Below are 10604 nucleotides of genomic sequence, written 5' to 3'. Positions count from 1 at the left end.
TCTGTAGCCCCCTTTTCTTGAAACAAGGCCAGGTTTGGCAATAACAGTAAAAAGAAAATGACCTGCTGTTAATCTTCGTAAAGTACAAAATGTGAAGTTGTTATCAAATAATTTCTGTTAAGCTGGTTTCTAAGTGTTGTTGTTGGCCCGTTTCCTTTTTACTTCCCATTATGTTTTTTTTGGTTTTTTTTACATTTTGCTTCCTTATCTCAGTTTTCCTGCTCTCTTCCGTTGGCCAGTAAACATTCTGTTATACTAAAGGCATACATGCTGAACAGCATGGACACAAATATACACAGCCCTTTTTATAATCAGTGTTATCTCCATAATGGGGGTGGGTCACTTAACAGCAACACCAGGCTGTCAACAACTAAATCAAAGTGAACTTCCCCGTGCTGTTATCAGAAGAATGCTCAACTCTGTTCTCACCTATTTTGGGGGAAATAGTGAGTAATTTGACATTGATTAGAATCACAGCCATCCACAAAAGTGTGCTGTTTACTGCAATCTCAGCGTGCAACTAATTTTGAAATTCTCCAGAAATTAACTGTGATAGAGTAAACTCAAACAAAGGTGGTTCTTATGGAAGCAAATAAGAGACATAAGTCTTTATACTTTAACAGCCACTGAATACTTAATATTGAAATATTTTATTTTGAAAAACGTATCTGAATTTATTTGTTCGGAATTCACCTCTTTGAAATTATTTTACTTCGGTATTCAGATACAAAAAAATTCAGATATCAAATTTCAAGTTACTATTTTTCGATTGCTCAAATTCAGATCGAAAAATTCAAGTTAAATATTCACACTCTCAATTTCGATTGCTCAAATTCAGTCGAAAAATTCACACAGTAACATCCGGGCTACCCAGGATAGGAAAAGCAATTTAGCCTGTCTGCAACCGAACCGACGTCTGGCCTATCAGAGCACGGCCTGTCTGTCATGTGATACAAGAAATCGGCACGGATATTGTGAAGATGACTGCCAGGGGAAACGAAGGCAGGTAAGTTTGCTGTTTATGTACAATCGAACTCAGGGCTCGAACAGGAGTATGTTGAAGCTAAGTATGTTTGGAACACAGCTATGGTTTGTGACTCGTGTCTCTATGTAGGTTTGATTGCATGCAGGCTCAATTGCGTTTCCTATCCTGGTAGCCCGGATGTTACTGTGAATTTTTCGATCTGAATTTGAGCAATCGAATTTGAGTGAATATTTGACTTGAATTTTTCGATCTGAATTTGAGCAATCGAATTTGAGTGTGAATATTTAACTTGAATTTTTCAATCAGAATTTGAGCAATCGAAAAATTGTAAGTTGAAAATTGAGATCTGAATTTTTTTTATCTGAATACCGAAGTAAAATAATTTCAAAGAGGTGAATTCCGAACAAATAAATTCAGATACATGTTTTTCAAAATAAAATATTTCAATATTAAGTATTCAGTGGCTGTTAAAGTTCAAAGACTTATGTCTCTTATTTGCTTCCATAGGTTCTTGGCTTGTTTCTTCGTTGGCTACATATATCAAAGAGGGGAAAGATGGGGGTGTTTTCAGAATGTTGTTTTCACTGTGCAAGTGGAAAATAACCTGAATGTTTTCAGCTTCATCAAGGGGCCCACACCCTGCTAACCCTCACAATTCCACCAAATCTGAAACGGCTTAATGTAATACGCCAGCCAGGACCAATTCAATAGTCAATACTTTGTCATGTAGTTAATTAACCGAAGTCAGTGAATAGCTCAGAAAAGTCTGAGTAAAAAAAGGACAGTTGATTTGACTGATGCACTCTGTAATTGAGTGATTGCATGGCATAGAATCAGAGTCCACTTAGTACATTTTGGTTTATTTCTCTTTGTGAAACATAGTGCATATGGTATCTCTGTAAAAATGAAATGGACCTTATAAAATATATAACCAAAACACACATACCATATAACCATCTAAGATTAGAAATGTTTTGCACATTAAAAAAAAAGAGCATTTACAAAATGTGACAAAAAAATCAAAGGCGTTTTAAACCAGGTTAAATTAGGAGATGGGTAAAGAAAGGAAAGGGATAAACAAATGTCATTAAGGTGAAGATGAAGTTACTCTAATAGCCACTTAAAAGCTGGGAAAAACCACAGCCACAGCAGTTCACAGCTCAGCACTCAGCTGGCTACTATAGTCACCGTGGTTTGTGTTGTAAGAAAGAGGATTTGATTTCATTGACTACTGCTGTATGGTGCTGAAGTGGTGGTGGTGGTTGCCTTTTTTGAGGCCCTGGACTATGACTCTTGTTGCCAGTAAGTTACCCCAGAGTGGTAGCAAATAGAAATGTGATCAGTACACAATAACATGATCCTTTGTACCGATAATTAGCAGTTCACAAACACCAATTTTCATCATATGACCACAAATTACACATTTCTGTAATACATTGCTACTGAAGCACAGATGACACCCATTCTATAGTTGGGCCTATTAAAACCACATCGCATCTTTATAGTCCAGGAACATGGGCCTAAGTATTGACAGTACAGTTAGAACTGACGAAGAATATCATAATAATCAGAAATATCTGCACCCAGCCTGACTTAGGTTACCCCCCTTGAACAAGCAGTGTTTGTGTTGGAGGTGGAGAGTCTGAGACTCTAGGAATGACATCATGCAACATTAAGAAGGACGTGTGATGCGTGTGGTCGGTGTCACACCACCTCTCGAGATTTCCTGATGGCACAGCACAGGAGCATGCTAAAGATCATCCCAAACATCTGTAGGAGAGAGGAGGAAATGTTACTGGTGTTTGTATTGGCTCAGGTCTGAACTGTGTTCGTCCTCCGGGGCAGTAGACATTAAATTTTCATGAATAACAGCGAAATGATTTACATGAATCACATACTTACCATAATAACCCCGATGGTGATGCCCACTCCTCCTATGATGTGTAGTTTGGAATCAAAAACCTCGTCGATGGCATCAGGACAGCTCTGTAACAGAAAAACCATGATTCCTTGCAGCTTTCTCTCTAAACCTACATTTGAACATGACTTGTGGTATGGCGCATATAACAGGCAGCATGAGAGCATACAGCCCTCAGTAAACCACTGTTGCCATAGTAACGCAAAGAGGCTGAGGAAATAAGTCTGCAAAAGGAAGTGGTGAAATAATGACACGTGTCAGGCACAATTTCCAAGCTGTGATGGCATTCAATGTATACACACATTGAGGATAGTTGTACCTTAGCAATGAGCTCCTCAAGCGGCTCTCCCCTGGGACAGGTGTCTTTGGCAATGTCCACTACTGTACCAGTCGGACCGCAGCAGTTCATCTGTAAACATACAAAATCATACCGTTAGAGAACAAGGTGACTCACTCGCTGTGAATTTTCCAGAGAATTTCCGACTATTCTCACATGGGCTCATTTGGAGAGTCTCTGAATGTTTTACGGGTGGATTGGCAAGAAAAGCTCAGGAAAATGTCTGGGCAACATTTGCAGACATTTGTGTTCTGACAAGTTCAGGAAAATGTTTAAACTTTAGTGCATGTCTGAAAGAAGCTACAGTGAGGTTTCCATGCAACCTTGGAAATCATGCACAGATGCACTGGATGCATCTTTTGTTTTTCAAGAAATAGTTACAAAGACTTGATTTTTATCAATTTTTTCATGCAACTCTCACAAAATAAATGCAAGTAGGCGTATATCCCAAGATGCTGAACTTTAGCAGGTTTGAAAAGTCTTGCAAAGTTCCAATGGGAAAACATTGGATTCTCTGGAATATGCCCTGCCTGCCAAATTCCCAAGATAAGATCTGAGTCAACTCCAATTAGAAGTGGTCAGAACGGACCAGAAATGACTCACCCCATTTTGAATCACACGCAGTATCTCTCTGAGGCGCTCGTCTCCTGTTGTCTTGAAGTTGTTGTAGGTCTGAAGGTAGAATGTTGTGATGTCGTTCACCACCTGCAACACAGCAGCAAGGAGGAATCCTCAATATACAGAATGTCACTAAAGCAAACAAATGTTAACATTTCTTCACACTGCCTTTGGAATACTTACGGCAACACTTGCATGTATTTCACTCAGCAGCAGTATTGCTGTCTGTTATTTTATGGTACATAAAGTATTTATGCAAATAATATGACCTACTTATAAAGTTGTACGCTACCTTGCTTTGATTGGAAAATCCCCAGATTCCAGCTGCGACCTCAATGGCAAATATGATAAGCAGGAAGAAGAAGAACTGTGCAGAGGAAAGACCAAAGTAAACTCAGTTCACTGTGTGAAGGCATGCCTGTGTGAAGGCGTGCCTGCATGGCTGTACGCATGTCGTCTGTGTGCATGTATGAACATGACATAAGGTCATTTGAGTGTAGCTGAACCCAATTTACATAGGCTCCTCCTACTGCGAGACTTAGCACAAGAAGATTAGGGCCAGACAGGGTGGACAAGTACAGACTCTTCTCTGGCCTTCACACTGTTCAGCAAACAATAATGAAGGCAGACATCTCATATTTCTTTCCCAAGGTCAGTCTTCAATCAACACTCGCTAAAGTTGGATACCAAGGTCAAGTGCTACTGAGTGAGTGCACTACAGGAAGAATTGCATGAAAATATTTTTTTTGTTTTCAAGAGATTAAAATTGTGCGTATTGCTGTGAGTAGATACAAGTGTATAGAACAAGAAAGTGGCACAAACCAGCCCCAGCATAGTGGGGGACTCCTGGATGGCCCCGCAGCATCCCAGAAAACCCACCACCATCATCAGTGCTCCAGCTCCTATCAGGATATATACACCTGCAAACACACAACAGGATATTTATACCAAAAATACATACAAGAGTGTTTTGTGTATTGCAGATTACACACAAACTTTGCTTGTTAATGTTAATGTTCCTCATTCCATTCCTGCCTAAGGATTGAGGGCATCTTACCTGTGTAAAACACATATGGAGAGTCTGATCCTTCAAACAGTCCTTTGGTCTTGGGGTCTAATCGTAGCCAAAGGCCTATAGCAATGACGGCAGTGCCTGCAAGCTGGGGGAAAAAAGTGTATTCTCACATAACTTTCTGCAGTTAGTTTTTACATTAGTCAATGCAATCTACATACTTTTTGTTCAATAAAATTTAAAACAGGAGTAATACTTTCCATACATTTGGCCTTTCCATATAAATACTATTTTCCCCCTCTTACTTAACTCAATCAGCTGATCTTTACAACGTCAGTTAAAATTTTTGTCATTGCTGTCAGAATTTAAAACTTCTTTTCTTGGCTGATTCCAAATGTCAAGCCCCATCTGAAATCATTCTCTAACTCTCATCCTTAGTTTTTCTTTTTGGCTTTCAGTACAGGAAGTAAATTCAACAATCCTCATATCATATCCAAATCTTCCCCAACACTTGTCTAATCCCTTCTTGTTCAAATTCTCCTTCTAGCTCTATGGGGCTACGGAGCATATTCTAATCACCAAGATGCTTCACATACTTCCTCAGCAATTCCCATTTTGCTGCTGTATATCAACAGAACAGACTTTGGTATTGAACAAAGTACATTACAGGTCATTACCTACACAGCATCACTTTTCTAAGCAAATTTCGACTAAAAAATTACACAGCCCCTCAACTCTTGATAAGCTTAAGAACAATAATCAGATTGCAGAGAAAAAAATCTCAGCCGCAAACAGACATTTGTCACCCATTTTGTAACCAGCCAGTTAATCCTGCAGTAGTTTAACATACATCTGATGGTGAGCATGAAATGATTGTAACGTGTGAATATGTATTTATGTGAGGCTGTCCTAGAAAATGTGCTGACCTAGAAAACACGAAACCAGTCTCACAATCAGAGAGGTCTTCCCGTATCCCCTCATTGGCCTTTTGCACTACAGACATTTTGACTTGTCACCGTGGGAAAATGCCTATCCATCTACAGATGTGAATCCATCCACACACGTTTTTTGGAGTGCATCTTATTATATCCTGCGACACCTTTCTGTTTCCCTTTCCCTGTTTGCACAGCATGTGAACAAGAGAGAACCATAAATGTCCACGCATGATGCCACATTGTGTAATGTGCGTACACAGGCACTAACTCACAAGCCTTGTGAGCACAGACTGGTCAGCTCAGAGAGCCTTAATGAAACACAGCACTTCTATTCAAATGGTGTGTTTGTGTATGTTTCTATTCGTATTCTACTGTTCTTTAACCTATTTTCACCCTGTCTACTTTCTGTTGTATAATCTATGTTCCATTGTTTGGGCAAAATGGCAGATTAGAGCAAACCAGTCACACAAAGCTATAACACTACTAATGCTTTGGAAACTTCTCCACCCCCACGCCCGCTCTCTGTCTTTCGATCCATCTCCCTCTAGCCCCTTACCTTTACCTTAATCTAAACCTTAACCTAAATATGTCCTCACTTTCCCAAAATGTCTTCACCCTGTCATGTCTGTGAGGCAAACTGGTCCGCACAAAGATAGCGATACAAGCACACACACAACACATTAAGACGCAATAAAAACACCTACCCAAAAGAAACCGTTGAAGACAAAGATGAGATATTTCAGACACTTGATTCCCCCCGTGACAGCCATGCTGATTCAGTCTACACACACTGTACCGCTACGAGTGCAAAGAACCAACTTCTTCCAAGGAGGAAGTGAAAGCATACTAATGTCAGTTAAAAAAAAAAGAAGGAAAAAAACAGGTGGTGGAAAGATAATGCACTTTCAATACCACACCTTCATACAATCACCCGCTCACACAAGTAGGAACCAGCAAGAGTGGTGGTGTCACTTCTGGGGAAACTGTCCTTCCTTGTTTATGTGATATAAATCCTGGCCTGTGTTGCTTCCTGCATTTTTGTTCTATTTTACAGTTTTTTGTACGTGCACGACGGCAAATCATGTGGGCATGCAGGGCTTTTCAGATGTGGGAGGTTGCAGCACAGAGGACTCTGTTCAGGCACGTTGACATAAACCATTTTCTAAAATAAAACCGGCTTAGCAGCATATTTACTTTCCTGGTGTTTGTACTGTGCGGGACTAATAGGCTGCACTTAAACATGGCTACTTCCCATCCCATAGAAATGTGAAGTAGAAGTGTGTGTGTGTATATATATATATATATATATATATATATATATATATATATATATATATTTGTGTGTGTGTATGTATATATATACAGTATACTCCCAGAAGCAACATTATTGGACACCTGGACTATTGTCCGGCCTGAGGTGTGATCAGATATGTGTGATTTGTGACCGTATGAACAGGAGATGACAATTTTGTCACAACTTCAGTTCCTGCTTATTCCACTCCAAAAGGGGGGAAATCTACACTTACATGAAAATGTGAGTTTCTAGCAGACTTTTCTTTGTATTGACTCTAAATAGGCAGAGAAACCGTTGATTGATTGATATGCATTTATACTTCATAGTCTCCTTATTCCTTTTCTTAAAACTGAAAGTTTGTCTATTCAATATCGCAAATTGATCTTTTTGGGGGCCATGTCTTTCTCACACACACACACACACACACACATACACTGTGGCGGTGGGAAACCCCTGTATGCCCTGTAATGAATGATTATATTGGCTCTATGTATAGCTGAGCAAAGTACAAATGTTCGTAAAAGGCAAAACATCCATCTGAAACCACACATACACACACATGCACACGCAAATGGCCACAGCAAGACACACCCTGCAGGCTTAGTGGGACACAAATAGCCTATATGTGATACAGGACACATTCACACACATGCATACACACACACATACACTGTCAGACAGAGACTGGCTCCCTGACATGCGCAACTCCTCACATCACGTGAGCAGAAGTCTTAGTTAATATTATATCAGTCCCCCCCCCCCTCCCCACCCCACTCCATCGCTTGTTAAAATGCCGTGTGCGCAAACTCCATTTACAGTCTGCGCGCTGGTGGAACTGGGTCATTTGGCCACTTGGGGATTATTCCTCCAGCCCGCTCGCAGCCTGTCCACGAGCAGTGGGACACTTTGTGGTGTAGTGGCGGTCAGAGCCTAAAATCATTGGAGTGGCACCTCAGAAAAAGTGATGATTAACCCTGGCTGTGTGCGAGCCTGCTCGGTATACACGACCCTACATCTGCATGGGAGACGGTACCATTTCATTCACTATAGCAACCTGCTCACACGCGAACGCGCGTGCACGTGAAAATCACGCACTGGCATGTGCGTGACACGCGGACGGGACGTACATTTCCCAACGAGAACGGCGCGTTTTCTTTCTCTCGCAGCGAACTCACCCAAAACACCAGGTTGAAGGCGAACATCAGGTATTTGATGCACATCTCTCCCCCCGACAGCGCAGCCATGGCGGAACTTGGGGCTGCGGTTCACACTTGTGCCGGAATCACAAGTTAAATATCGAGGCACATAACAGTCGGTGTGCAGAGTGAGGTTCTGTGCCGACGCGCCGCCGGCTGGTGCGCGCGTCGTGCCGTGCGCGCCTGTAGTGGTCCGCCCCCCCGGATTACGGACTGCAAAGGCAAAGCCTCCTGTGGCTGCTCTCTTTCTCTCTTTCTCTCTTTCTTTCTTTCTTTCTTTTAAAAGGTTGCTTTCATAATGTTCTGCATTTAATTATTTTTTTATGAACCATTACCATTTCTGGGGGACTTTTGTCTCGATGCAGTTTAGCTTGTAATCACAGCAGTCGTCCCCAAATACCCATTCATAATAGGCTCAAGTTTCATTACACATATTTCTAACACCCTCCGATAGCACTCTGACGTGTTCAAATTGCAGTTGGCCAAGAGAACCTGCAGCCATGCATTGTGCGTGTGTTTCCTGGACACAATGGGGAGGGTACCTGGAAACAATGCGCCGAGCAGCCCGCTGTGTGAGCTTTCTGCTGGCGAGTTCCTGCAGCAGCCTGGGCCGTGCGATGACGTCATTCTCCCGGAATAAGAAAACGCGCGTTCACGTGTTGAATATAAGGATGATCCGGTGCACACGAATGAACGCGAGGCACGAGCATGTCCTCCCCGCGATCATCGTTTCTCCCCCGGACAGCACATGGGGTGCACACACCCCGGTCAACCTCCCTTTGTCAAAGCACCAGACTAGTTTTTAGTAACCTCTCTATCGTGTGCCGTAATAGTTAATACAAGATTTTTTCTAACAATTAATGGATCAGTCATAAATAATTGGTTAAAAACCTAACCCAGTACTATTTGCACTAGTACTAGTTGCAGAGCATGTGGACAAAGTTCCCTTTAAGATGAGATAAGATCTTATCATCCTTTATGGAACCCCATGGAATCTGCCATGTTACAGCAACAAAGGGGGCAGTAAAAAATTAAACACAACATAAACACAAGGAAAGATATACGATTTTACATTTTAATGTGTACAACCATCCACTTTATGGATTGTTGCTGATGGCTAATACAAGTAAGATATCCACTCTATTAATTGGTTTTAATTAGTGACATTTTAAAGTACAAAACAGACATTTGTAAATCCCAGACATACTATTTTAGAGAGTGATAAAACATGAACGTTATTTCATCACCAGCACACAGCTTTAAACGTCTTAGTTTTTTTTCATTTTCATTTTGGACATGTTGACATGTCACACCATGAAATTTACAAGTGTAAAATATATCAAGGAAAAATAGCCCATCATTTAGGTGAGCTTGGCCTTGTATGGTGCATGCTGGTTCGCTGGGATGACTTAAAGGGACACGCGATGGAACTGACCCATTGTTAATGGAATTTATTTAATCCACCACATGTTATTCAGGCAAAGTAATTAAAATAAGTTTTCTGTATTTACCACAGGCACTCCAGGCCTTTAGATCACACCCACTCCCTATGAGAGTACAGTATACAGAGGGGCTTTATAGAATATTTTATAAATACAACAAACAAAGTGGTACCATAATTGGACTGGCAATTACTTGGAAACACAATACTTGTTACCTACATAAAAGTCTATGTTTGAACAATTGTGACACTGATTGATTGAGAGAATATTTGTGTTTGAAAAATGTCTGATGTTTTGTTTTTTTCTCGCTGAAGTTTTCACCTGAGAGTTTTGATCCACACACGTTCCCAGTGTGAGTGTTTTATATGGCTGTGTGTGTGTGTGTGTGTGTGTGTGTGTGTGTGTGTGTGTGTGTGTGTGTGTGTGTGTGTGTGTGTGTGTGTGTGTGTGTGTGTGTGTGTGTGTGTGTGTGTGTGTGTGTGTGTGTGTGTGTGTGTGTGTGTGTGTGTGTGTGTGTGTGTGTGTGTGTGTGTGTGTGTGTGTGTGTGTGTGAGAGAGAGAGAGAGAGAGATTTTGGCACATCTTAGTCATGTGTTTGTCCTTGTTGCACCGGCAAAGCAGTGTTGTTGCGTGAGATATCTCCAGTCAGTATATTTTCCACCAGAATTGTTTGGGTTGGCGCCGATGCTGATATGCATGTGTAGTCTAATTACTCTGCCAGGCGATCAGTGGGCACATCCTGGTATTGTCCTGCCGAATCTGTTTGATGGTGTCAGTCTGCGGCCACCGACTTGTGGACAGAAAGATATTCTGCCCCTCTTGTCATAACCTGGTGAGGGGAGGGATTTTTTAGGGAAAGTCAACAAT

The 10604-nt window shown here is 41.3% G+C and overlaps 1 protein-coding gene across 3 annotated transcripts; it reads right to left on the bottom strand.

Moving 5' to 3' along the window:
* Window positions 1-1824: 1824 nt before the first annotated feature.
* Window positions 1825-8472, bottom strand: cd9a (CD9 molecule a). 3 transcript variants are annotated; one of them, XM_035643143.2, is made up of 8 exons: window positions 8275-8472; window positions 4916-5018; window positions 4681-4778; window positions 4151-4225; window positions 3844-3945; window positions 3223-3312; window positions 2888-2971; window positions 1825-2755 (listed from the first exon to the last, which is right to left on the bottom strand). In XM_035643143.2, the coding sequence occupies exons 1-8, from the start codon at window positions 8341-8343 to the stop codon at window positions 2690-2692; spliced, it is 687 nt and encodes a 228-aa protein (XP_035499036.1). In that variant the 5' UTR covers window positions 8344-8472; the 3' UTR covers window positions 1825-2689. The 3 variants fall into 3 exon arrangements, with proteins under 3 accessions (XP_035499036.1, XP_035499038.1, XP_035499037.1); XM_035643145.2 differs by lacking the exon at window positions 8275-8472 and adding an exon at window positions 6723-6774; XM_035643144.2 differs by lacking the exon at window positions 8275-8472 and adding an exon at window positions 6510-6706.
* Between the last annotated feature and the right edge of the window lie 2132 nt (window positions 8473-10604).

This window comes from Scophthalmus maximus, chromosome 7 (assembly GCF_022379125.1).
Source record: "Scophthalmus maximus strain ysfricsl-2021 chromosome 7, ASM2237912v1, whole genome shotgun sequence".
Lineage (NCBI taxonomy): Eukaryota > Metazoa > Chordata > Actinopteri > Pleuronectiformes > Scophthalmidae > Scophthalmus > Scophthalmus maximus.
This window is presented reverse-complemented; position numbering and strand designations above follow the sequence as displayed.